Genomic DNA, 27137 nt, shown 5'->3' on the forward strand with positions numbered 1-27137 from the left:
TTTAATCAACCTTACACTAAGTAATAGTTTATTAGGTCATCTCATATACTTTATTGAGTAAACTAGTCTACAGTACAGAACGCACACACACACACACACACGGTGGTGATAGAGGTACTGGCGCAGTATTCAGTAATAACCAACAGCTCTGTGATTTAACCCCAGTGTAGAATGTGATGCAGGTTGAATTAAACACATGGTTTAGAATGGAACTGTAAATATATTGCATATGACTGTTCACTACAATGCACAATAATCTTCATCTTTTTGACTTTCCACTAAAGAAACATGGAGGTATTTTTGTATTTGAATACAACTTTACGACCATCACATCAGAAAAAAGTAGATTTATTTGAAATTTGGTGCAGTCTGTCCATCACAACAAAGACGTTCAAATGAGGCCAGACCTCGGACTTCAGATGTGACTTCAACAACATACGCTTTGTTTATTTAACTGATAGAAAATAACATTTAGTTAAATTATTACATTCATAAAGGAAATTACAAAGGAGTATAAAATATGATATAAAATAGTTATTTACAATGAAACTACCCTATTACACTTACTCAAGTCCTTTACTGAAGTCCTGTGCGATAATGTACTACATAACGATAATGTAATAATACCATAATGTAATTATCTGTCTCTGCTGTTTTGGGATTATCACAGCGTCATCAGAGCCACGCCTCCTGAACCACCTCCTCACTGACATCAGCCAAGGACCTCCGGAATTTCCTGCTCGATCTTACAAACGGCTGCTGCGATTGGACGATAGACTCCGTGGTCGGCGGTCTCCCCCTGTCACCCTCCTGGGCGCTGACCATGGGTGTCTGCACCCAGGTGGTCTGATGAAACAGGGCATAGTCTACCTTGTAGTGCCTCCTCCCCACCTGCACCATGTCCTGGAAGCGCTGGCCCCAGCGGATGTCCGCCGGTGTGTAAGACGTGCGTGTCTGGTGCAGGATGCCTGTGGAGTCACCGGTGTAGGTGAAGGAGACTACCAGGTCAAAGTCCTCCTCCGTCAGGCTGTCTGGTCCCAGGCTGTAGAGGGGGCTCCCAGGCTCCAGCTTGTGAACGATGCTGGCCGGGGTGGCCAGGATGAGGTGTCTACTCTGGATGTCTATGTCCTGGTAAGTCACGGAGATCATCCCAGAGGGGTGCTTCATGGGTCGGACCAGCTGCGCCCGGGCGGTGCCTTCCAGGATGTGGTTCCTGCGGAAGTCGGCGATGCGCCACACAAGGCACAGGGCGCCGTCGCGTGCGTTGACCACGGCGCAGCTGCTGAAGCCCACTGTCTGCGCCCTCTTGCTCGCGCACGCCATTTTGGCCACGGTGATGCCGATGACGACTGTGTCGATGAAGCAACTCATCAGGGCCTGGATAGTCACCACCACGATGGCCACCATGCAGTTCTCCGTCATCACCCGGAAACCGTAGCCGATAGTCGCCTGGGTCGACATGGAGTACAGGAAGGCAGAGGTGAAACTGCGGACGTTCGCCACACACGGAGCCGTGTCATGGTCCTCCAGGTCTTTGTGGACGTAGGCGATCAGGAAGTAGAGGAGGCTGAAGAAGAGCCAGGAGAGGATGTAGGAGAGGCAGAAGATGAGGAGCATGACCCTCCAGCGGAGCTCCACAAGCGTGGTGAAGATGTCGGCCAGGAAGAAGCTCCACTGGCCCGGGGACTGGTGGAACACCACGGGGCAGCTACCGTCCTTTAGCATGTAGCGGAGTCTCTTCTCCCCCTCCCCCCGGCCAAGATCTCCTCTGCCCATGGTGTGTGTCGTGATGTGGTGGGTATCGATGATACACTGCTGCTGGTCCATGCCTGGACTTATTTTGACAAGGGCTCTTGTGCCGTGCCTCCCCCTGCAAAATATATATATTTGTGAGGTTACTGTGATTAGTAAAACAAAAAATTATATATACTGTACACAGTCCTATAGGTAGAAGTACACGTAAAGTTAACCGTTTTTATTAGGTCTAGTTTAGTCTCTTTTTACAAGGGTTTAGGTTAGGAAAGGATGTTATTGGTGAGAGACCATCTCTATTACAAGCCAGCTTAATGTCATCAGGTTCCTCTGTGTTTGTTGAAGAGAACCCTCCATGTTTGAGTAAACAGGCTAGGTCACACCTTGCCTGAGGCTATCAGTACCTGAATGACCGTGACAATGTCATGCCCATGCTGTGAAAACACATTATTATCTTGTTGGCTGATTATTGACGAGAACTGTGATTTGCTAGGGGGAACACAGTAAAAAGCTGTGCGATTACATTCAATGATAGTCTAAATTATATCCAAATTCATTAATTTCAATAAATATTTTCCATAATTTTACGGTAATGAAGACAGGATGAGTCAAAATGAAAGGCAAAATCAGATGTTGACAAATGAACATGCCTTTGTGAAACCTCATGTGCAATGTGATTACTGTAACCAAGACAGCCAAAAGGAGAGAAACTTCTGGGTTTTCCCTTCCTTTGTGTTTGCTTCACTAGTCATCCAGAAAGTTTGATTCATTTGTCCTAACATGCTAAACAACCACAGCACATGCATTGCCTATTCCCATTGGCAACAAAAGTTTAACGTCATTTGAAAAGTTGTACTTTCCTTCATTGCAGGTTTTTCTTGACGGCCTACTTTGAAAAACTGGAGCCTTCTTCATTGAGCCCTCAAACTTGATCTAGCGACTCTCAATGTAAACATTGAAGAGTTTTCTGGTAAAAAACAGTCTTTCCTGGTATAGTTTCACCATGCCATCTTACTGACCTAGTACGGATTGTATTATACCTCACAGATCAACAGTAACCATGGAAATAGACCTTAAATCCCTCACCTAGTCCAAGTATTGATCCTTTCACCCTTTGATCTGGGCATTATCAGAACACGTCTATAAAGATTCAACTAGGATTTAGGCTGGGGGGGGGGGGGGAAGAGATCATCATTTCTTCTTACCAGGAAAGGACCTCATTTTAATCAGACAGACTTGGCCTGTCTGATTAAAATGTTTTACCCTGCTCTGCCCCAGAACAACGGGAAACAGAGGACAATGTGCATGTCTATTTAAAACACTGCTATTAAGATTACTTGAGGTGGATGACACACTGAACTGAGAAGTTCACTAAAACCTGTGTTTCTGTGTCAAGCATCATTATAATATTTACAATGTAGCTTTTTTTTGTTTTTACTTGCTACTTTTTTTTTACTTACTAGCTACAACTTCAAAACAGCTAACTATGCCTTTCGTTAAATACTCAGCACTTATTCCTTTCTTCACACCTACAGTGTGTTCATCATACTTTAAATGACTGAGCTAACCTGGTGACTATATTTATGATGAGTCAGCTAACAGGTGCCATTATATCGCAATAAAGGTGCCAATTCATAAGCAACTGAGTTCTTAAGCACTGTCAGTCTAGAGTCCGTTCCAACTTCTCTTTCCCTGTATTGAGAGTAATTTTATTGGGTCACTAACTATAACCCTGAGCTATGTGTAGTTACTAAGCTCTTTTGACTTTGAGGATAAATTATTATCCTGTACTTACCACGAATAGCGTTCTCCTCTAAATGTTTCCATAAAAGTCCATCTTTACAGGGATACAGCTAGATTCTGGCAAGTAGGTTGTTTTTCTACGTACCCAGGGTCAGATGAACTCGTGGATACCATATTAAAGTCTCTGCATGCAGTATGATGTCTCTAGCTCTAATGTATGCTACCGTACCTGCAGACTTCTAGTCATGGCGCTAATGCTAGCTAGCATTGGCTCACAAAAATACCTCTAACTTTCTTAATACGGCACGCAGAGACAGAAAAATGGTATCCACCAGTTCATCTGACACTGGGTACGTAGAAATATGGCTTACTCGAAGGCCTTACGTTCTCCAATAACAGTATACCCGTTTATTGCAGCATTTTTGTTTTTCTTTACAGCACAAACAATCTCACAGAACAAACTCCCACGAATGCGTACAATGACATGATAAAAGGGATATTTACCCAAATTACAAAATTACATACTGGTTTCCTTACCCAGTAAAAAATGCTAATATCAAGACTATTGACTTGCATTGGATTTGTGCCACAAAAGCTAAGAAGTTAGCATTTGTAAATAGTGGCCAGGTAAACAAAACCAACGCATTGATTGCTGTCATACCTTGTCCATAGACTTCTTACAGCAAGTGTCAAGCTCAATCCACGATTGTCTGTGGGTTTTCCCTTGTACTTGATTGATGAAGTAAGGTCACTGATGAGTAAGGAACTCCCCTCACCTGGTTGTTTAGGTCTTAATTGAAAGGAAAAAAACTAAAAATAGCAGACACTAGGCCCTCCATGGAATGAGTTTGACACCCCTGGTTTACAGGGTAAGGAAACCAATATGTAATTTTTTTATTTGGCTGAACTATCTCTTTTTAATTTGGTTTATTTATCCAGGTAGGATAGTTGAGAACAAGTTCTCATTTACAACTGCGACCTGGCTAAGATAAAGCAAAGCAGTGTGACACAAACAACAACACAGAGTTCAACATGGAATAAACAAACATACAGTCAATAACACAATAGAGAAAAAAGTCTATATACAGTGTGTGCAAATGAGGTAAGATAAGGGAGGTAAGACAATAAATAGGCCATAGTGGTGAAATAATGACAATTTAGCAATTAAACACTGGAGTGATAGATGTGCAGAAGATGAATGAGCAAGTAGAGATACTGGGGTGCAAAGGAGCAAAATAATAAATAACAGTATGGGGATGAGGTAGTTGGATGGGCTATGTACAGGTGCAGTGATCTGTGAGCTGCTCTGACAGCTGGTGCTTAAAGTTAGTGAGGGAGATATGGGTCTCCAGCTTCAGTGATTTTTGCAATTTGTTCCAGTCATTGGCAGCAGAGAAACGGAAGGAAAGGCGGCCAAAGGAGGAATTGACTTTGGGGGTGACCAGTGAAATATACCTGCTGGAGCGCATGCTATGGGTGGGTGCTGCTATGGTGACCAGTGAGCTGGGATAAGACATTTAGTTCTGATTATTGCATATGTACAGCACGCAAAAGTATGACTTGTAAATATTTCAGATAATTGTTGATAATCTAATTGTAGATGTATGACCATGCTTCCATGTCCTTTAATTGCATTATAGTTACAATGCTGTCCTTTATAGGTAGACTCATCGATTTGACGGAGATGCAGAAAGTAAACAGCTTATTGGGTACATTTCCACAACAACTAACAGGGTGACGCGTGAGGCTCAACTTCTCTGCTGTTTTGGTCCCGTGGCTACCACCCAGTGAACAGCATGAAGAAAAGCCCTGCACATACTGTGCATACTGATACTGTATTTGACTGCGTGAGAGCAAAGTCTACCTTTAAACATATGTAATAAAATATATTTTAAAAAGTGTTTCATCTAGTGGATTTATGACTTTATTGAGTCTGAACACTTATGCTTATCTCTGGTTTATAATCATCAATGGCAGTGATGTAAAGTACTTACAGTGCTTTCGGAAATTATTCAGACCTCTTGAATTTTTCCACATTTTGTCACTTTACGTAAAATTGTTCCCCCCCCCATCTACACACAATACCCCATAATGACAAAGCAAAAACAGTTTTTAGATTTTTTTGCAATTATTTTACAGATAAAAAACTGAAATATCACATTTACATAAGTATTCAGACCCTTTACTCAGTACTTTCTGAAGCCCCTTTGGCAGCAAATACAGCCTTGAGTATTCTTGGTTATGACGCTACAAGCTTGGCACACCTGTATTTCGGGAGTTTCTTCTATTCTCTCAAGCTCTGTCAGTTTGAATGTGGAGCGTCGCTGCACAGCTATTTTCAGGTCTCTACAGAGATGTTCGATCGGGTTCAAGTCTGGGCTCTGGCTGGGCCACCCGAGGACATTCAGAGACTTGTCCTGAAGCCACTCCTGCGTTGTCTTGGCTGTGTGTTTAGGGTCATTGTCCTGTTGGAAGGTGAACTGTCAACCCAGTCTGAGGTCCTGAGCGCTCTGGAGCAGGTTTTCATCAAGGATCTCTCCGTTCATCTTTCCGTCGATCCTGACTAGTCTCTCAGTCCCTGGTGCTGAAAAACATCCCCATAGCATGAAGCTGCCACCACCATGCTTCACTGTAGGGATGGTGCCAGGTTTCCTCCAGACGTGATGCTTGGCATTCAGGCCAAAGAGTTCAATCTTGGTTTCATCAGACCAGAGAATTTTGTTTCTCATGGTCTGAGAGTCCTTTAGGTGCCTTTTGGCAAACTTCAAGTGGGCTATAATTTGCCTTTTACTAAGGAGTGGCTTCTGTCTGCCCACTACCATAAAAGCCTGATTGGGGGAGTGCTGCAGAGATGGTTGTCCTTCTGGAAGGTTGTCCCGTCTCCACAGAGGAACTCTGGAGCTCTGTCAGTGATCATTAGGATCTTGGTCACCTCCCCGACCAAGGCCCTCCTCCCACGATTGCTCAGTTTGGCCAGGCGTCCAGCTCTAGGAAGAGTCATTTGTGGTTCCAAACTTCTTCCATTTAAGAATGATGGAGGCCACTGTGTTCTTGGGGACCTTCAATGCTGCAGACATTTTTTGGTACACTTCCCCAGATCTGTGCCTCGACACGATCCTGTCTCAGAGCTCTACGAACAATTCCTTCAACCTCATGGCTTGGTTTTTGCTCTGACATGCACTGTCAACTGTGGGACCTTATATAGACAGGTGTGTGTCTTTCCAACTCATGTCCAATCAATTGCATTTACTACAGGTCTTCTCCAATCAAGTTGTAGAAACATCTCAAGGATGATCAATGGAAACAGGATGCACCTGAGCTCAATTTCGAGTCTCATAACAAAGGGTCTGAATACTTACTGTATGTAAATAAGGTATTTCTGTTTTTTATTTGTATTTCTAAAAACCTGTTTTTGCTTTGTTATTATGGGGTATTGTGTGTAGATTGATGAGAAAAAAACGATTTAATACATTTTAGAATAAGGCTGTAACGTAAGAAAATGTGGAAAAAGTCAAGGGGTCTGAATACTTTCCGAATGCACTGTAAGTAAAAATTGTTTAAGGTATTACTCTGTACTTCACTATTTATATTTTTGACAACTTTTCATTTTACGTCATTACATTCCTAAATAAAATGTATGTATTTTTTACTCCATACATTTTCCCTGACACCCAAAAGTACTTGTTACATTTTAATGCTTAGCAGGTCATGAAAATGGTCCAATTCACGCACTTATCAAGAGAACATCCCTGGTCATCCCTACTGCCTCTGTTCTGGTGGACTCACTAAATACACATGCTTGGTTTGTAAATGATGTCTGAGTGTTGGAGTGGGCCCCTGGCTCTCCATAAATACAAATAAATCAAAAACAGTGCCGTCTAGTTTGCTTAAAGGAAAACTCCACCCAAAAACAATGTTTTGGTATTTGTTTCATTAGTCCATTGTCGACACAGTTTCAAAATGTTTTGCTTGTCAGCAGTAAAGTTTTCAAGATATGTAACTTTCAAAATACAGAAATCATCCCGTATGATACATTTTGCATCAAATGATACTGCGTTTTGCATCACATGATGCATGATGCAAAATACATCATACAGGGATGATTTCTGTATTATGAAAGTTACATATCTTGAAAACTTGATTTATACTTTTACTTTTGATACTTAAATATATTTAAAACCAAATACTTTTAGACTTTTACTCAAGTAATATTTTACTGGGTGACTCTCAATTTTACATGAGTCATTTTCTATTAAGGTATCTTTCCTTTTACTCAAGTATGTCAATGGGATACTTTTCCACCACTGATTAATGACATCACAAAAAACTATTTTACACCTCCTGTTTTGCAACTGTGTATTAATTTACAAGAACTAACACATTTGGAAAGATCTTCAGGTTCCAATAGCCTATTTCAAAACAAAACTTACAGTCACACTATTTGGAATGTCCGGATTTTCCATCTGTAGATGCTCGACAGATGGTCACACTATCAACAAACTCTGTTTAGCAATTGCTTGCAAAGGTTACGTTAGGGTTAGAATAAGGATTAGGGTAAAGGTTAAGTTTAGGGTTAGAATAAGGGTTAAGGTTAGGGTTAAGTTTAGGGTTAGAATAAGGGTTAAGGTAAAGGTTAAGGTTAGGGTTAGAATAAGGGTTAAGGTAAAGGTTAAGTTTAGGGTTAGAATAAGGGTTGAGGTAAAGGTTAAGTTTAGGGTTAGAATAAGGGTTAAGGTTAGGGTTAGAATAAGGGTTAGGGTAAAGGTTAAGTTTAGGGTTAGAATAAGGGTTAAGGTAAAGGTTAAGTTTAGGGTTAGAATAAGGGTTAGGGTAAAGGTTAAGTTTAGGGTTAGAATAAGGGTTAAGGTAAAGGTTAAGTTTAGGGTTAGAATAAGGGTTAAGGTTAGGGTTAGAATAAGGGTTAAGGTAAAGGTTAAGTTTAGGGTTAGAATAAGGGTTAAGGTAAAGGTTAAGTTTAGGGTAAGAATAAGGGTTAAGGTTAGGGTTAGAATAAGGGTTAAGGTAGAGGTTAAGTTTAGGGTTAGAATAAGGGTCAAGGTTAGGGTTAGAGCTAGGGTTAGGGTAAAGGTTAAGTTTAGGGTTAGAATAAGGGTTAAGGTTAGGGTTAGAATAAGGGTTAGGGTAAAGGTTAAGTTTAGGGTTAGAATAAGGGTTAAGGTTAGGGTTAGAATAAGGGTTAAGGTAAAGGTTAAGTTTAGGGTTAGAATAAGGGTTAAGTTTAGGGTTAGAATAAGGGTTAAGGTTAGGGTTAGAGCTAGGGTTATGGTTGAAGATAGTTAGTTGAAATATTACTGATAGTCTACAGAGCATCTACAGATGGAGTATCCAAATAAAGTGTAAACACATTTATTTGCTCAGTTTGGGTCCTACTATCAAAAGTACTGATTCAGAAATGTTAACTTAAATTGAAACATTAGACTTTTGTTGTATAATTAGCTGAGTATAAAGATGGTATGTTTAGATTAACCTGTAACAAACGCTCCACTGACACATTTTTACAGAAACTGGATGTGTGGGTGAAAGACAAGACAATATCCTCTTTACACAAACACAACGTGCCTGCCACACACACAGCATTCCAAAATGTTTCCACATAAAAACTCTCCACAATAACCCCAGAAAGAACAAACCAAAAATCACTTGGATACAACACTGCCTATATAAAAAAGTCAAACCTTATCTAATTTCTGTTACTTAATGATAAGACACTTACTTCAGTCGTAGGTGTGTGTTTGAGACGCAACACAGACAAACAGGTAAATCCGGGCTGCTAAGAGTTGTTACGGTCAGTCTCTCATTTATAACCTATTTACAGGTGAGTGTGACCCTCTGAGGGCAGGACTGGCCCAGAGGCAAAGTCCCATGTCATTGAGTCTGATAATATGGGACCAATCACACCACCCCAGAGAAAAACCCTATTGTGTCGATCCATAAGATTTTATGACCGGTGTAATATATTTACAGACAAATTAAAGTTTCCTTGCTAGATGTCTATGCTATTTCGATTTTCAATATGGAAGAAGGCTTTGTTGAAACACGTTTTATTGCAGTTGGCATAGAGCCAGGAGGTTTTCCTCACCATGAGTGACCTGAGCAGGAAAAGGTCATTTGGTGAATGAAAACTCCTGCGTGGGGACATCCCATGCTTCTGTTTTTACTTCTTGGGATGTTTTAGAGAATTTATCCTGTTATGATGTGGGGGTTAGTTTAGTGTTAGCACACCGTTAGGCAACACACTACCAGGATACACTTCCACACCCCATCCCCATGGCAGCACCAACCTGGTCAAAGGCTCTGCCAGGAAGCCTTGATAAGCACAACAGGTGGTAGCGATCAGGATTGATTGGCAATCTGTGACCAGCTGTCTCTCGGCCTGCCAGTATTTGGAGTTATTTTGTGTTAGTTAACCTCTTTAATTTAGGCATGCCTCTGTATATTTTATTTTTGGGGCGGTACATATTTATTTTTGGGTTATCACTTTGAATGAATACTAATCTGCTTGGACGACCATGGGAGTCATGACTGAGCTGGGCCTGGACCTAAGGTAGTAAAGTGGATTCAACACACGGTCACATTATCAGGTTTCAGGTATGACCCAGATGCAGACAGTGTCAAAGAAACAGAAGTTGATTTCTCGTACAGGGGCAGGCAAACGACAGGTCAAGGGAGGCAGAGGTCAGTAATCCAGAGAGGGTGCAAAGGTCCAGAACGGCAGACAGTCTCAGGGTAGGGGCAAGCAGGGGTCAATACCCACAGAGGTGTGGCAAGGTAGGTAGGCTCAGGGTCAGGGCAGGCAGAACGGTCAAAACCGGGAAGGACTAGAATAAAGGAGCAAGAACAGACAGAAGCAGGGGAATAAACGCTGGTAGGTTTCACGAAACAAAACGAACTGGCAACAAACAAACAGAGAACGCAGGTATAAATACACAGGGATAGGGGATAATAGCGAAGATGGGCGACACCTGGAGGGGGGTGGAGACAAGCACACAGACAGGTGAAACAACAGATCAAGGTGTGACACACATGTTTACTTCTCACATTTACGCAAACATCCAATCACGTTATAGACCATGTAGCTAGGTCTAGGACCCCTAGACATAATGAGTCAGGTTATAGACCATGTAGCTAGGCCTAGGACCCCTAGACATAATGAGTCAGGTTACAGACCATGTAGCTAGGCCTAAGACCCCTAGACATAATGAGTCAGGTTACAGACCATGTAGCTAGGCCTAGGACCCCTAGACATAATGAGTCAGGTTACAGACCATGTAGCTAGGTCTAGGACCCCTGGACATAATGAGTCAGGTTACAGACCATGTAGCTAGGCCTAAGACCCCTAGACATAATGAGTCAGGTTACAGACCATGTAGCTAGGTCTAAGACCCCTAGACATAATGAGTCAGGTTACAGACCATTTAGCTAGGTCTAGGACCCCTAGACATAATGAGTCAGGTTATAGACCATGTAGCTAGGCCTAGGACCCCTAGACATAATGAGTCAGGTTACAGACCATGTAGCTAGGCCTAAGACCCCTAGACATAATGAGTCAGGTTACAGACCATGTAGCTAGGCCTAGGACCCCTAGACATAATGAGTCAGGTTACAGACCATGTAGCTAGGTCTAGGACCCCTAGACATAATGAGTCAGGTTACAGACCATGTAGCTAGGTCTAAGACCCCTAGACATAATGAGTCAGGTTACAGACCATGTAGCTAGGTCTAGGACCCCTAGACATAATGAGTCAGGTTACAGACCATGTAGCTAGGTCTAGGACCCCTAGACATAATGAGTCAGGTTACAGACCATGTAGCTAGGTCTAGGACCCCTAGACATAATGAGTCAGGTTACAGACCATGTAGCTAGGTCTAGGACCCCTAGACATAATGAGTCAGGTTACAGACCATGTAGCTAGGACCCCTAGACATAATGAGTCAGGTTACAGACCATGTAGCTAGGTCTAGGACCCCTAGACATAATGAGTCAGGTTACAGACCATGTAGCTAGGTCTAGGACCCCTAGACATAATGAGTCAGGTTACAGACCATGTAGCTAGGTCTAGGACCCCTAGACATAATGAGTCAGGTTACAGACCATGTAGCTAGGTCTAGGACCCCTAGACATAATGAGTCAGGTTACAGACCATGTAGCTAGGTCTAGGACCCCTAGACATAATGAGTCAGGTTACAGACCATGTAGCTAGGTCTAGGACCCCTAGACATAATGAGTCAGGTTACAGACCATGTAGGTAGGCCTAAGACCTCTAGACATAATGAGTCAGGTTACAGACCATGTAGCTAGGTCTAGGACCCCTAGACATAATGAGTCAGGTTATAGACCATGTAGCTAGGTCTAGGACCCCTAGACATAATGAGTCAGGTTACAGACCATGTAGCTAGGCCTAAGACCCCTAGACATAATGAGTCAGGTTCCATGTGGCTTGGCCTAAGACTATGTGGCTAGGCCTAAGGTTCCATGTAGCTAGGCCTAAGTTCCCTAGACATAATGAGTCAGGTTACAGACCATGTAGCTAGGTCTAGGACCCCTAGACATAATGAGTCAGGTTACAGACCATGTAGCTAGGCCTAAGACCCCTAGACATAATGAGTCAGGTTACAGACCATGTAGCTAGGTCTAGGACCCCTAGACATAATGAGTCAGGTTACAGACCATGTAGCTAGGACCCCTAGACATAATGAGTCAGGTTACAGACCATGTAGCTAGGACTCCTAGACATAATGAGTCAGGTTACAGACCATGTAGCTAGGCCTAAGACCCCTAGACATAATGAGTCAGGTTACAGACCATGCAGGTAGGCCTAAGACCCCTAGACATAATGAGTCAGGTTACAGACCATGTAGCTAGGTCTAGGACCCCTAGATATAATGAGTCAGGTTACAGACCATGTAGCTAGGTCTAGGACCCCTAGACATAATGAGTCAGGTTACAGACCATGTAGCTAGGCCTAAGACCCCTAGACATAATGAGTCAGGTTACAGACCATGCAGGTAGGCCTAAGACCCCTAGACATAATGAGTCAGGTTACAGACCATGTAGCTAGGCCTAAGACCCCTAGACATAATGAGTCAGGTTACAGACCATGTAGCTAGGTCTAGGACCCCTAGATATAATGAGTCAGGTTACAGACCATGTAGCTAGGCCTAAGACCCCTAGACATAATGAGTCAGGTTACAGACCATGCAGGTAGGCCTAAGACCCCTAGACATAATGAGTCAGGTTACAGACCATGTAGCTAGGCCTAAGACCCCTAGACATAATGAGTCAGGTTACAGACCATATAGCTAGGCCTAAGACCCCTAGACATAATGAGTCAGGTTACAGACCATGTAGCTAGGTCTAGGACCCCTAGACATAATGAGTCAGGTTACAGACCATATAGCTAGGTCTAGGACCCCTAGACATAATGAGTCAGGTTACAGACCATGTAGCTAGGCCTAGGACCCCTAGACATAATGAGTCAGGTTACAGACCATGTAGCTAGGTCTAGGACCCCTAGACATAATGAGTCAGGTTACAGACCATGTAGCTAGGCCTAGGACCCCTAAATATAATGAGTCAGGTTACAGACCATGTAGCTAGGACCCCTAGACATAATGAGTCAGGTTACAGACCATGTAGCTAGGACCCCTAGACATAATGAGTCAGGTTACAGACCATGTAGCTAGGTCTAAGACCCCTAGACATAATGAGTCAGGTTACAGACCATGTAGCTAGGTCTAGGACCCCTAGACATAATGAGTCAGGTTACAGACCATGTAGCAGGGTCTAGGACCCCTAGACATAATGAGTCAGGTTACAGACCATGTAGCTAGGCCTAGGACCCCTAGACATAATGAGTCAGGTTACAGACCATGTAGCTAGGTCTAGGACCCCTAGACATAATGAGTCAGGTTACAGACCATGTAGCTAGGCCTAGGACCCCTAAATATAATGAGTCAGGTTACAGACCATGTAGCTAGGACCCCTAGACATAATGAGTCAGGTTACAGACCATGTAGCTAGGACCCCTAGACATAATGAGTCAGGTTACAGACCATGTAGCTAGGTCTAAGACCCCTAGACATAATGAGTCAGGTTACAGACCATGTAGCTAGGTCTAGGACCCCTAGACATAATGAGTCAGGTTACAGACCATGTAGCAGGGTCTAGGACCCCTAGACATAATGAGTCAGGTTACAGACCATGTAGCTAGGACCCCTAGACATAATGAGTCAGGTTACAGACCATGTAGCTAGGTCTAGGACCCCTAGACATAATGAGTCAGGTTACAGACCATGTAGCTAGGTCTAGGACCCCTAGACATAATGAGTCAGGTTACAGACCATGTAGCTAGGACCCCTAGACATAATGAGTCAGGTTACAGACCATGTAGCAGGGTCTAGGACCCCTAGACATAATGAGTCAGGTTACAGACCATGTAGCTAGGTCTAGGACCCCTAGACATAATGAGTGCAGCAAACCCAGTAGGCTAGTTATTGGTTTCGTAATACCTCCGCTTTATATTCTCATTATTCATTAGTCAGCTAGTTAACCTTTGCCCTATGCAACTGAGAGACTGTGCTCTTGGTAATTTGTTTAAAGTTTTATTAGTTTTATGTACACATGGTATTCACCACCCAACAAAATACTTACTTGCAGATTCCTTCTCAACAATGCAACAATAAGAAATAATAAAAGATAAGAATACGAACATAGAGTATATTTTTGCTTAAGTATAATACAGGAAGGCACAATTTATATTACAATATTTACAGATGTTTGGGGGAAGGGGGGATTGGGGGGCAAGTGTTTAAATTATTCAGTACTTAGTAATAATTATAAGAGTCTGATAGCAGCAGTTGTGATGTGTGTGTGTGTAGTGTGTGTGCGAGTGAGTGCATATTTGCTAAGGTGCGGACAGTCAGTGCAGGTGCTCAGTGTTCAGCAGTCTGATGGCTTATAGAAAGAAACTCGTGGCTGGGGTCCTTGATGATGCTGCGGGCCTTCCACAGACACTGTGTCGAGTAGATGTCCTGGATGGGTGGGAGCACGGTTCCATTGATGGTACCATTAGCACAACAATAAGGGTTTCCTTTGTCTTCAGTGTCCCCAATTAGGGCCTAATAAATACTTGTTTAGATAAGGAAGAAAGAACACAACAGAGCCACAGAGCAGCATAAACACTTCACATGCTTTCAAAGGGTCCATAACAAAACACTAAGCAATTACTACACCTACCCCTGGGGTGGCAGGGTAGCCTAGTAGTTAGAGCATTGGACTATTAACCGAAAGGTTGCAAGTTCGAAACCCCGAGCTGACAAAGTACAAATCTGTCGTTCTGCCCCTGAACAAGGCAGTTAACCCACTGTTCCTAAGCCGTCATTGTGAATTAGTTTTTAACTGACTTGCCTAGTTAAATAAAGGTAAAATAAAAATAAATAATAACACCAGCACTAATAGACGCTGGTCATCCAAAGAAGTGTTTCCTAAAATAGATAGCTAGCACCATTATTCTGCTTCCTTGTTAAGTTGACACCTTGCACAGCATATTGGTTTCCCTAGCTGAGAGATGAAAGATAACACTAATGGATATTCTTACTGATAGTTTTGCAGGTGAGTGAAGAAAGATAACACTAATGGATATTCTTACTGATAGTTTTGCAGGTGAGTGAAGAAAGATAACACTAATGGATATTCTTACTGATAGTTTTGCAGGTGAGTGAAGAAAGATAACACTAATGGATATTCTTACTGATAGTTTTGCAGGTGAGTGAAGAAAGATAACACTAATGGATATTCTTACTGATAGTTTTGCAGGTGAGTGAAGAAAGATAACACTAATGGATATTCTTACTGATAGTTTTGCAGGTGAGCGAAGAAAGATAACACTAATGGATATTCTTACTGATAGTTTTGCAGGTGAGTGAAGAAAGATAACACTAATGGATATTCTTACTGATAGTTTTGCAGGTGAGTGAAGAAAGATAACACTAATGGATATTCTTACTGATAGTTTTGCAGGTGAGTGAAGAAAGATAACACTAATCGATATTCTTACTGATAGTTTTGCAGGTGAGTGAAGAAAGATAACAGTAATGGATATTCTTACTGATAGTTTTGCAGGTGAGCGAAGAAAGATAACAGTAATGGATATTCTTATTGATAGTCCGTAGTGATAACCTATGAGGTGCATTGACAGCAGGTCATCACTGACTGATCTTAACAGCAGGTCCTCACTGACTGATCTTAACAGCAGGTCCTCACTGACTGATCTTAACAGCAGGTCCTCACTGACTGGTGTTAGTTAAGAGGTCATCACTGACTGGTGTTAGTTAACAGGTCATCACTGACTGGTCTTAACAGCAGGTCATCACTGACTGGTGTTAATAGCAGGTCCTCACTGACTGGTGTTAGTTAACAGGTCATCACTGACTGGTGTTAGTTAACAGGTCCTCACTGACTGGTCTTAACAGCAGGTCATCACTGACTGATCTTAACAGCAGGTCCTCACTGACTGGTGTTAGTTAACAGGTCCTCACTGACTGGTCTTAACAGCAGGTCATCACTGACTGGTGTTAGTTAACAGGTCATCACTGACTGGTGTTAGTTAACAGGTCATCACTGACTGGTGTTAGTTAACAGGTCATCACTGACTAGTGTTAGTTAACAGGTCCTCACTGACTGGTCTTAACAGCAGGTCATCACTGACTGGTCTTAACAGCAGGTCATCACTGACTGGTGTTAGTTAACAGGTCATCACTGACTGGTGTTAGTTAACAGGTCATCACTGACTAGTGTTGGTTAACAGGTCATCACTGACTGGTGTTAGTTAACAGGTCATCATCAACTGGTCTTAACAGGCATCAACAGCAGTATGACAGAGCGAAAACAAGGTTGTATAAAGTAGGAAATGTTTTATTACAGTACATACTAAACCTATAAACTGAACTCTCCCTCTCAATAATGTTTTACAGGAAGTTCAAGAACAGCGGAAGCCATATGAAGGACAGTATGTCTTGTTCCATAAATATTTAACTGATGAGTTGACTGTAAGGAAGCCAAATAATTGCTTTAGAGTATCTATTGCAAAATAGATATTTACTTGATGTGAAAGTACATTCACAGAGTTTGGCATAGTCCCTTGTCGATTCTCTCAATGTACAATAGTATTAAGACAAGCATTATACTGAAGAAAGTCACCATGAAATCCACTCAGTAAAAATATTATACTCTATTTCTTTGGGATCTGACCTCTTAGGACCTATTGAGTCTGTAGCCATGATAAGGATCACCCTCTAGAACGTAGCCAGTCTGATGGGTGGCAGACATGCTATGTCATTCATAATGCAACCCTGAAATTGAGCCTCTTTTCTTTGATTTCCAAACATGCTCTGATGTATATCTATGTGTTCCTTTAGTGTTGTTATTAATGGATATAAGAGTCCGTTACCGAGACACATGACTGGAGATGGCATCTATGTGTTCCTTTAGTGTTGTTATTAATGGATATAAGAGTCTGTTACCGAGACACAACATGACTGGAGATGGCATCTATGTGTTCCTTTAGTGTTGTTATTAATGGATATAAGAGTCTGTTCCTTTAGTGTTGTTATTAATGGATATAAGAGTCTGTTCCTTTAGTGTTGTTATTAATGGATATAAGAGTCTGTTACCGAGACACATGACTGGAGATGGCAAAACTTCATCAGGCACCATAGTATCATTTTTCAGTTTATTTGTGAACTCATGAGATAATGGCATAATGTTAACAGTACAGTAACTTGTGCTATTTAGTGTTTCGGCTTCATAAACGCTTAGTTTTCAAAAGTATTGTGTGTGCGCTCCACCTTGCAATATAACAACATTTCACTTCATGAGCATAGCTAGTTGCCTTGCAGAAAATAACTATTTCCAACATAAGGACTCTGAAACATGTGGACGTCCTGCCTAGAGAAATGCCTGTGCATATATGAGTCCTGAATTAACACATCTCTAATGTTCAAAGTTCTTGAATTATGGTGGCACTTCATTTCTCTAGATCATTTTTTAGTTAAAATGTATTTGGGTACATCTTCCCATTTTAAATCAACTCATATGATGACTTTTAATAATTATTTTACCATTATGATAACTTTGTGCCAACAGTAGGAGTAGTACACCAAGTCATCAAACCTTTAAAAATGATTTACTATGATTATTAATGTTGCTCACGATGTTATTTCCCTTCATTTAAACGGACTAACATCATGTGAAACTTTGTGTTCAGACCCACCACATTTATGACCAACTAAAATGGTATGATTAACTAATAATGATATTTAATACAGACCCCTCCCCACTGGTGAGAATGATCAAGGTCCTTGTACACTGTATCTTTGTAATCAGTGATTTTCAAGGCAGTAGCACCAATGACATAAAACTGAGGGATACACATTATACTAGTAAAAATAATGGTTTTTAATAGCCTTCTTTTATTTTTATTGATCTATACAATATATGAAATACTTTAGTTCACTGTCTAGGATTAAAAAAATAATAGATATCTCTAAATCCCCAGAACATCACTACAATCCACATCAATCCATTTACAATATTTGTTTTATATTTGTTTATAAAATTGGTCAGAGAGGATATATCAAGTTAGTTGAGTTTATCTCTGCCCAAACCCTGACACATCTACTACTGTAAGTGTAACAGTGGTATTTCAGTAGCAATAGCTTCAGAGGAACTGGGCTGGAGAGGGGATGGTTCAGGCCCAACCAATTTGTACAGTATTTGGCAGTGTGCTGGACACCTCTGACTGATGCAGGTCAGGTCAGGGTTACGACTCATTTGTGGCACAAAAACGAGAAGCTAGATTTGAAGTGGGACCGGTTTGTCGGGTTGAAGCGAGCATATTGGAGTAAGGGAACCGTGCTCACATCTACTGCATGCGTTGCTCATTTCACCCCAGAGGACTTTGATGGCTTAATATAACCAGTGGAAGGCAGCACACAGAATGATACTGTCACATCTGCTCCTGCTACACCCCCTAGTGGACATCCGGTGTCTCCTTGACCTGCAGCCATTCCCCCAGTTCTCATTTACATTTACATTTAAGTCATTTAGCAGACGCTCTTATCCAGAGCGACTTACAAATTGGTGCATTCACCTTATGATATCCAGTGGAACAACAACTTTACAATAGTGCATCTAAATCTTTTAAGGGGGGGTTAGAAGGATTACTTTATCCTATCCCAGGTATTCCTTAAAGAGGTGGGGTTTCAGGTGTCTCCGGAAGGTGGTGATTGACTCCGCTGTCCTGGCATCGTGAGGGAGCTTGTTCCACCATTGGGGTGCCAGAGCAGCGAACAGTTTTGACTGGGCTGAGCGGGAACTGTGCTTCCTCAGAGGTAGGGAGGCAAGCAGGCCAGAGGTGGATGAACGCAGTGCCCTTGTTTGGGTGTAGGGCCTGATCAGAGCCTGAAGGTACGGAGGTGCCGTTCCCCTCACAGCTCCGTAGGCAAGCACCATGGTCTTGTAGCGGATGCGAGCTTCAACTGGAAGCCAGTGGAGAGAGCGGAGGAGCGGGGTGACGTGAGAGAACTTGGGAAGGTTGAACACCAGACGGGCTACGGCGTTCTGGATGAGTTGTAGGGGTTTAATGGCACAGGCAGGGAGCCCAGCCAACAGCGAGTTGCAGTAATCCAGACGGGAGATGACAAGTGCCTGGATTAGGACCTGCGCCGCTTCCTGTGTGAGGCAGGGTCGTACTCTGCGAATGTTGTAGAGCATGAACCTACAGGATCGGGTCACCGCCTTGATGTTAGTGGAGAACGACAGGGTGTTGTCCAGGGTCACACCAAGGTACTTAGCACTCTGGGAGGAGGACACAAGGGAGTTGTCAACCGTGATGGCGAGATCATGGAACGATCATGGAACGGGCAGACGGGAGATGACAAGTGCCTGGATTAGGACCTGCGCCGCTTCCTGTGTGAGGCAGGGTCGTACTCTGCGAATGTTGTAGAGCATGAACCTACAGGATCGGGTCACCGCCTTGATGTTAGTGGAGAACGACAGGGTGTTGTCCAGGGTCACACCAAGGTACTTAGCACTCTGGGAGGAGGACACAAGGGAGTTGTCAACCGTGATGGCGAGATCATGGAACGGGCAGTCCTTCCCCGGGAGGAAGAGCAGCTCCGTCTTGCCGAGGTTCAGCTTGAGGTGGTGATCCGTCATCCACACTGATATGTCTGCCAGACATGCAGAGATGCGATTCGCCACCTGGTTATCAGAAGGGGGAAAGGAGAAGATTAATTGTGTGTTGTCTGCATAGCAATGATAGGAGAGACCATGTGAGGATATGACAGAGCCAAGTGACTTGGTGTATAGCGAGAATAGGAGAGGGCCTAGAACAGAGTCCTGGGGGACACCAGTGGTGAGAGCACGTGGTGCGGAGACAGATTCTCGCCACGCCACCTGGTAGGAGCGACCTGTCAGGTAGGACGCAATCCAAGCATGGGCCGCGTCGGAGATGCCCAACTCGGAGAGGGTGGAGAGGAGGATCTGATGGTTCACAGTATCAAAGGCAGCAGATAGGTCTAGAAGGATGAGAGCAGAGGAGAGAGAGTTAGCTTTAGCAGTGCGGAGAGCCTCCGTGACACAGAGAAGAGCAGTCTCAGTTGAATGACCAGTCTTGAAACCTGACTGATTTGGATCAAGAAGGTCATTCTGAGAGAGATAGCAAGAGAGCTGGCCAAGGACGGCACGTTCAAGAGTTTTGGAGAGAAAGGAAAGAAGGGATACTGGTCTGTAGTTGTTGACATCGGAGGGATCGAGTGTAGGTTTTTTCAGAAGGGGTGCAACTCTCGCTCTCTTGAAGACGGAAGGGACGTAGCCAGCGGTCAAGGATGAGTTGATGAGCGAGGTGAGATAAGGGAGAAGGTCTCCGGAAATGGTCTGGAGAAGAGAGGAGGGGATAGGGTCAAGTGGGCAGGTTGTTGGGCGGCCGGCCGTCACAAGACGCGAGATTTCATCTGGAGAGAGAGGGGAGAAAGAGGTCAAAGCACAGGGTAGGGCAGTATGAGCAAGACCAGCAGTGTCGTTTGACTTAGCAAACAAGGATCTCTCCGTCTCCCTCTTCTTCTCTCCCTCTGTGTGTGATTGTGTGGTTGGAGACAGGTGTGCTGGAGTCAGAGTGGTTCCCCACCAGCTGCAACCCGTTCCATAATCAAGACCTCTACAAATACTCAGTCCTGCCACTTCCACTCTGCCAGATCGTAGTCTCTGTTCAGTCAGTCATGCTTCTAGCTATTTGTTGTTATTTAAGATCCTGTATCCTGCTGTGCCTATTTCCTTGCCTGACACTGTTTCACCTCTCACTGCAGTTTTGCCGCTCTGACTCTGGTTCCTGTCTCCTGTTCCACATCTCACCACCCTGTTCTGGATTCAACTCATCACTTTCTTGGATTCCCCTCCAGACCTGTTTACCCTGTCCCAACCCAGCTCGCTCCAACCTCAGCCTCCACATCTGGTTTCCTACAACTCATCCAAGCTTCCCTGGATCTGCACTTCATCTCTCCCTGTGTTACAATAAATATCTTGGTTCATTCATCCCTGTTTCCTGCTCTGAGTCTGCTCTTGGGTTCCCCTGTGCTGCTCCGCTTAACAGATACTCTGACTGAAACCAGGTGCTGTGCATGAATGTGAAACCTGCAACCTCTATTTCATACCGACCTACCGGTACATCGCAAGTGATACACCTACTCATTCAAGGGTTTTTATTTTTACTATTTTCTACATTGTAGAAAAATGACATTCAAACTATGAAATAACACATGGAATCATGTAGTAACCAAAAAAGTGTTAAACAAATGAAAATATATTTTAGATTCTTATAAGAAGCCACCCTTTGCCTTGGCATTCTCTCAACCAGCTTAATGAGGAATGCTTTTTCAACAGTCTTGAAGGAGTTTCCACATATGCTGAGCACTCTTTGGCTGCTTTTCCTTCCCTCTGCGGTCCAACTCATTACAAACTATTTTAATAGGGTTGAGGTCGGCTGATTGTGGAGGCCAGGTCATCTGATGCAGCACTCCATCACTCTCCTTTGTCAAATAGCTACACAGCTGGAGTGTTTAGGGTTATTGTCCTGTTGAAAAACAAATGATAGTCCCACTAAGAGCAAACCAGAATGTTATGCTGCAGAATGCTGTGGTAGCCATGCTGGTTAAGTGTGCCTTGAATTCTAAATAAATCACAGTGTCACCAGCAAAGCACCCCACACCATCACACCTCCTCCATGCTTCATGGAGGGAACAACACATCATCTGTTCACCGACTCTGAGTCTCACAAAGACAAGGCGGTTGGAACTAAAAATCTCATTTGGACTTATCAGATAATAGGACAGATTTCCACCGGTCTAATGTCCATTGCTCATGTTTCTTGGCCCAAGCAAGTTTCTTCTTATTACTGGTGTCCTTTAGTAGTGGTTTATTTGCAGCAATTCGACCATGAATGACTGATTCACACAGTCTCTGAACAGTTGATGTTGAGATGTGTCTTTTACTTGAACTCTGTGAAGCATTTCATGTCTTCGGGGCAGCAGCGTAGCCTAGTGGTTAGAGTGTTTGACTAGTTACTGAAAAGTTGCAAGTTCAAATCCCTGAGCTGACAAGGTACAAATCTGTTGTTCTGCCCCTGAACAAGGCAGCTAACCCACTGTTCCTAGGCTGTCATTGAAAATAAGAATTTGTTCTTAACTGACTTGATTAGTTAAAGAAAAAAAATATGTATTTTTATTTGGCCTACAATCTGAGGTCCAGTTAACTCTAATGAACTTATCCTCTGCAGCAGAGGTAACTCTGGGTCTTCCTTTCCTGTGGCGGTCCTCATGAGAGCCAGTTTCATCATAGCGCTTGATGGTTTTTGCGACTGCACTTGGAAGAAACTTTAGAAGTTCTTAATTTTCCGGATTGACTGACCTTCATGTCTTAAAGTAATGATGAACTGTGGTTTCTCTTTGCTTATTTGAGCTGTTCTTGCCATAATATGGACTTGGTATTTTACCAAATAGGGCAATCTTCTGTATACCACCCCTACCTTGTCACAAACACAACTGATTGGCTCAAACACATTAAGAAGGAAAGAAATTCCACAGATTAACTTTTAACAAGCACACCTGTTAATTGAAATTCCAGGTGCTACCTCATGAAGCTGGTTGGGAGAATGCCAAGAGCGTGCAAAGCTGTCATCAAGGCAAAGGGTGGCTACTTTGAAGAATTGCAAATATAAAACATATTTTGATTTGTTTAAATAGTTTGTTTACTACATGATTCCATATGTTGTATTTCATAGTTTGATGTCTTCACTGTTATTCTACAAATCAAATCAAAGTTTATTTGTCACGGGTGCACCAAATACAACAGTGAAATGTTTACTTACATGCTCTAACCAATAGTGCGAAAAAAGTATGTGTGTGTGTGTGTGTAGGTAAGTAAAGAAATAAAACAACAGTAAAAAGACATTTGAAAATAACAGTAGCAAGGCTATATACAGACACTGGTTAGTCGGGCTGATTGAGGTAGTATGTGCATGGTTAAAGTGACTATGCATATATGATGAACAGAGAGTAGCAGTAGCGTAAAAGAGGGGTTGGCGGGTGGTGGGACACACTGCAGATAGCCCGGTTAGTCAATGTGCGGGAGCACTGGTTGGTCGGGCCAATTGAGGTAGTATGTACATGAATGTATAGTTAAAGTAACTATGCATATATGATAAACAGAGAGTAGCAGCAGCGTAAAAGAGGGGTTGGGGGGGCATACAATGCAAATAGCCCGGGTAGACATTTGATTACCTGTTCAGGAGTCTTTTGGCTTGGGGGTAAAAACTGTTGAGAAGCCTTTTGTCCTAGACTTGGCACTCCGGTACCGCTTGCCATGCGGTAGTAGAGAGAACAGTCTATGACTGGGGTGGCTGGGGTCTTTGACAATTTTTAGGGCCTTCCTCTGACAATGTAGAAAATAGTCCAAATTAAGAAAAACCCTTGAATGAGTGTGCCCAAACTTTTATCTGGTACTGTACATACACATCCACAAGTCCTAATTGTCTCAGACCACGGTCTTGGTCCAAAATATTTTGCGAAACACTCACCCTTAAATAATTTGCTGATTCTGAATGGATCCTGCAGTAAATGTTCACACTACACGGTTAAGCTACAGGTTACTGTTAGTCCACAACCAGCTGTCAAAACAAGCTGCTTTATGAACCACTAGTGAGGAGATAGCAACCTTTCTCCATTACCCAGAGAGAAAACAGCACCAGTGAAACCACAATGCTTTGTCTTTTTTCAAATAAACCAACTCAATCCCTTTTGTATTATTGTCTGTATGAAGTCTGTATGCTCAACAATATGATAACAGCCTACGGTCCTATTGAAGTCCAGTGAAACATAGAGCCAACTATAGGGTTTAGAGGCAGGTGGAGGTGCAGTATATCCGCTTCTGACCAGTCACAGTAATTAGTAATTACCTGTGTGTTGTGGTTGTTGTTTACACAAGATGGTGAAATGAATCCTGGGAGGTTCATTTAAAAACTCATTATTTGGGGATTATAGCCAAGCACATCCTGTACAACATCGAGGATAATATTCCAATGTAGACAGTTTGTGGGTGTGTATGTTCTTGTGGAAAACTGCTGTGACCAAATGTTCCAGAGCAGCCTTTATAAGGGTCATCCCAGGTGCGGCACTGGCTAGAGAGGACAGGAGAAGGCAAGTGGTGATCACTAAGCAGCTAAAGGTAGGTTTTCAGTCCTTCTAACAGTTTCATTAGAGGAAACTCATCTTAATTTCTGCTAAGACTGTGTGTGCTGACTACAGTATGTGCTTTGTGACAGGAGGATGTGCAGGGATGAGACCCATGGACCACAGCGTGCTGAAATATTGTCTCTTCTCCCTATTCTTGCTAACAGGTAAAATATTGGGCTCCATTTTACTCTTCTTAAAACAGGCTTGAATTGCGCTAGAATAATGTAATCTTTGTTCCTATTAGCATATATGAAGTAAACCGTGTAAAACATTTTTATTATATGCGATTGCAAATTGCAATATTCATTTTTATTTCTTGTCAAACAGATGATATTATTAAAGTCATGAAAAAAGAAATGTACAATGAAAAATAAAATAAATATAACCCAGCTAGCACATTTGGTTCCTTGGAAGTTGTGGGAATGTATGTTTTTGGTTTTACATTGTTTGTGGGAACGCAGCCATACGTTTCCTGACTGGTAAAACTGAACGTTTTTTAAATGTTCTGAGAGCAGAAGTGAAAATGTTGTCTGTTTTGAGAACATTTATTTTTAGGTTGCAGGAAGGTTCTGATAACATTTTACTCTGGTTCCTTGAACGTTTTCCTGGGAGTTATTTTTTATTATAATATCGAATATATTTTATTAAATATGCAGACAGATTAAAAGTAAGTTTGCATTGTAATGCTTCTGACAGCCAACTTTCTAGCTCTGTCCATAACTTTTGGACTTTATATTATTCCCAGAAAGCATGGATTATTGAGTCATTGTTAGTTTTACCCTTAAGACATGACTGAATTTGTGAATTTTTTCTCTTGTATAATAAATTCTATACTTTAGTTTATACTGGATTAAGCATACATTTTCACTAACTGTAATTTCGTTAGTTAAGCTCCAACATTCCCTCCATCTTGTGCCAACATCAGTTCTTTTTAAGCCTTGGTTCCAATAATTTATATACACTGCTCAAAAAAATAAAGGGAACACTAAAATAACACATCCTAGATCTGAATGAATGAAATAATCTTATTAAATACTTTTTTCTTTACATAGTTGAATGTGCTGACAACAAAATCAAAAATAATCAATGGAATTCCAATTTATCAACCCATGGAGGTCTGGATTTGGAGTCACATTCAAAATTAAAGTGGAAAACCACACTACAGGCTGATCCAACTTTGATGTAATGTCCTTAAAACAAGTCAAAATGAGGCTCAGTAGTGTGTGTGGCCTCCACGTGCCTGTATGACCTCCCTACAATAGAAAATAAAGGAAAGCCGCACACTCTAAGAGCTCAGATGCAAAAATTTAATAACCAACGTTTCGACAGCGAAGCTGTCTTCATCAGGGTATCACAAACACTGAGAGATGAGTCATTTATATAGTGTCAAGACACACAGGTGTTTGTAATCATGGCCAAGTATGGCCTAATATCATTGGTTAACTCATATTTAAAAAAATGGCATACAAAGAACATACAAAAAGACAAACAAATGGATAGCATACGATCATAGCATTTGTAGTCTAAAATGTATCTAACAAACAATTACAATGGCAAAATCACAATAATCACAAGAATGGCTTCAGATCAAAGTCTATGTTGAGACCGAAGGGAGCAAGGGTCTTTAAATTAAAGATCCAGGCAGCCTCTCGTTTTAACAATAAATTATCTAGGTCACCCCCTCTCCTCGGGAGGGTGACATGTTCAATGCCCTGTAATGTCCTTAAAACAAGTCAAAATGAGGCTCAGTAGTGTGTGTGGCCTCCACGTGCCTGTATGACCTCCCTACAATGCCTGGGCATGCTCCTGATGAGGTGGCGGATGGTCTCCTGAGGGATCTCCTCCCAGACCTGGACTAAAGCATTCGCCAACTCCTGGACAGTCTGTGGTGCAACGCGGCGTTGGTGGATGGAGCGAGACATGATGTCCCAGATGTGCTCAATTGGATTCAGGTCTGGGGAACAGGCGGGCCAGTCCATAGCATCAATGCCTTCCTCTTGCAGGAACTGCTGACACACTCCAGCCACATGAGGTCTAGCATTAGGAGGAACCCAGGGCCAACCGCACCGGCATATGGTCTCACAAGCGGTCTGAGGAGCTCATCTTGGTACCTAATGGCAGTCAGGCTACCTCTGGCGAGCACATGGAGGGCTGTGCAGCCCCCCAAAGAAATGCCACCCCACACCATGACTGACACACCGCCAAACCGGTCATGCTGGAGGATGTTGCAGGCAGCAGAGCGTTCTCCACGGTGTCTCCAGACTCTGTCACGTCTGTCACATGTGCTCAGTGTGAACCTGCTTTCATCTGTTAAGAGCACAGGGCGCCAGTGGCGAATTTGCCAATCTTGGTGTTCTCTGGCAAATGCCAAACGTCTTGCACGGTGTTGGGCTGTAAGCACAACCCCCACCTGTGGACGTCGGGCCCTCATACCACCCTCATGGAGTCTGTTTCTTACCGTTTGAGCAGACACATGCACATTTGTGGCCTGCTGGCGGTCATTTTGCAGGGCTCTGGCAGTGCTCCTCCTGCTCCTCCTTGCACAAAGGCGGAGGTAGCGGTCCTGCTGCTGGGTTGTTGCCCTCCTACGGCCTCCTCCACGTCTCCTGATGTACTGGCCTGTCTCCTGGTAGCACCTCCATGCTCTGGACACTATGCTGACAGACACAGCAAACCTTCTTTCCCCAGCTCGCATTGATGTGCCATCCTGGATGAGCTGCACTACCTGAGCCACTTGTGTGGGTTGTAGACTCAGTCTCATGCTACCACTAGAGTGAAAGCACCGCCAGCATTCAAAAGTGACCAAAACATCAGCCAGGAAGCATAGGAACTGAGAA

The 27137-nt window shown here is 42.8% G+C and overlaps 1 protein-coding gene and 1 long non-coding RNA gene across 2 annotated transcripts in view; one reads left to right on the plus strand and one right to left on the minus strand.

The window, feature by feature from the left end:
• Positions 1–332: 332 nt before the first annotated feature.
• LOC106606396 (inward rectifier potassium channel 16) lies at positions 333–9499 on the minus strand. Its single transcript, XM_045719811.1, has 2 exons — positions 9230–9499; positions 333–1870 (listed from the first exon to the last, which is right to left on the minus strand). Exon 2 carries the CDS (start codon positions 1825–1827, stop codon positions 676–678), a length of 1152 nt encoding a protein of 383 aa, XP_045575767.1. The 5' UTR covers positions 1828–1870; positions 9230–9499; the 3' UTR covers positions 333–675.
• A 14756-nt stretch (positions 9500–24255) lies between these two features.
• Positions 24256–27137, plus strand: part of LOC106602060 (uncharacterized) — a 35797-nt gene continuing 32915 nt past the window's right edge. The window contains exons 1-2 of the long non-coding RNA XR_006770157.1: positions 24256–24292; positions 24390–24464. This is a non-coding gene — a long non-coding RNA (uncharacterized lncRNA). The remainder of the gene's footprint in view (positions 24293–24389; positions 24465–27137) is intronic.

The sequence above is a fragment of the Salmo salar genome, chromosome ssa06, assembly GCF_905237065.1.
Source record: "Salmo salar chromosome ssa06, Ssal_v3.1, whole genome shotgun sequence".
Taxonomy (NCBI): domain Eukaryota; kingdom Metazoa; phylum Chordata; class Actinopteri; order Salmoniformes; family Salmonidae; genus Salmo; species Salmo salar.

Coding starts and splice junctions, on each gene's coding strand:
- LOC106606396 (XM_045719811.1), bottom strand. CDS start 1,827: ATGGACCAGCAGCAGTGTATCATCGATACCCACCACATCACGACACAC.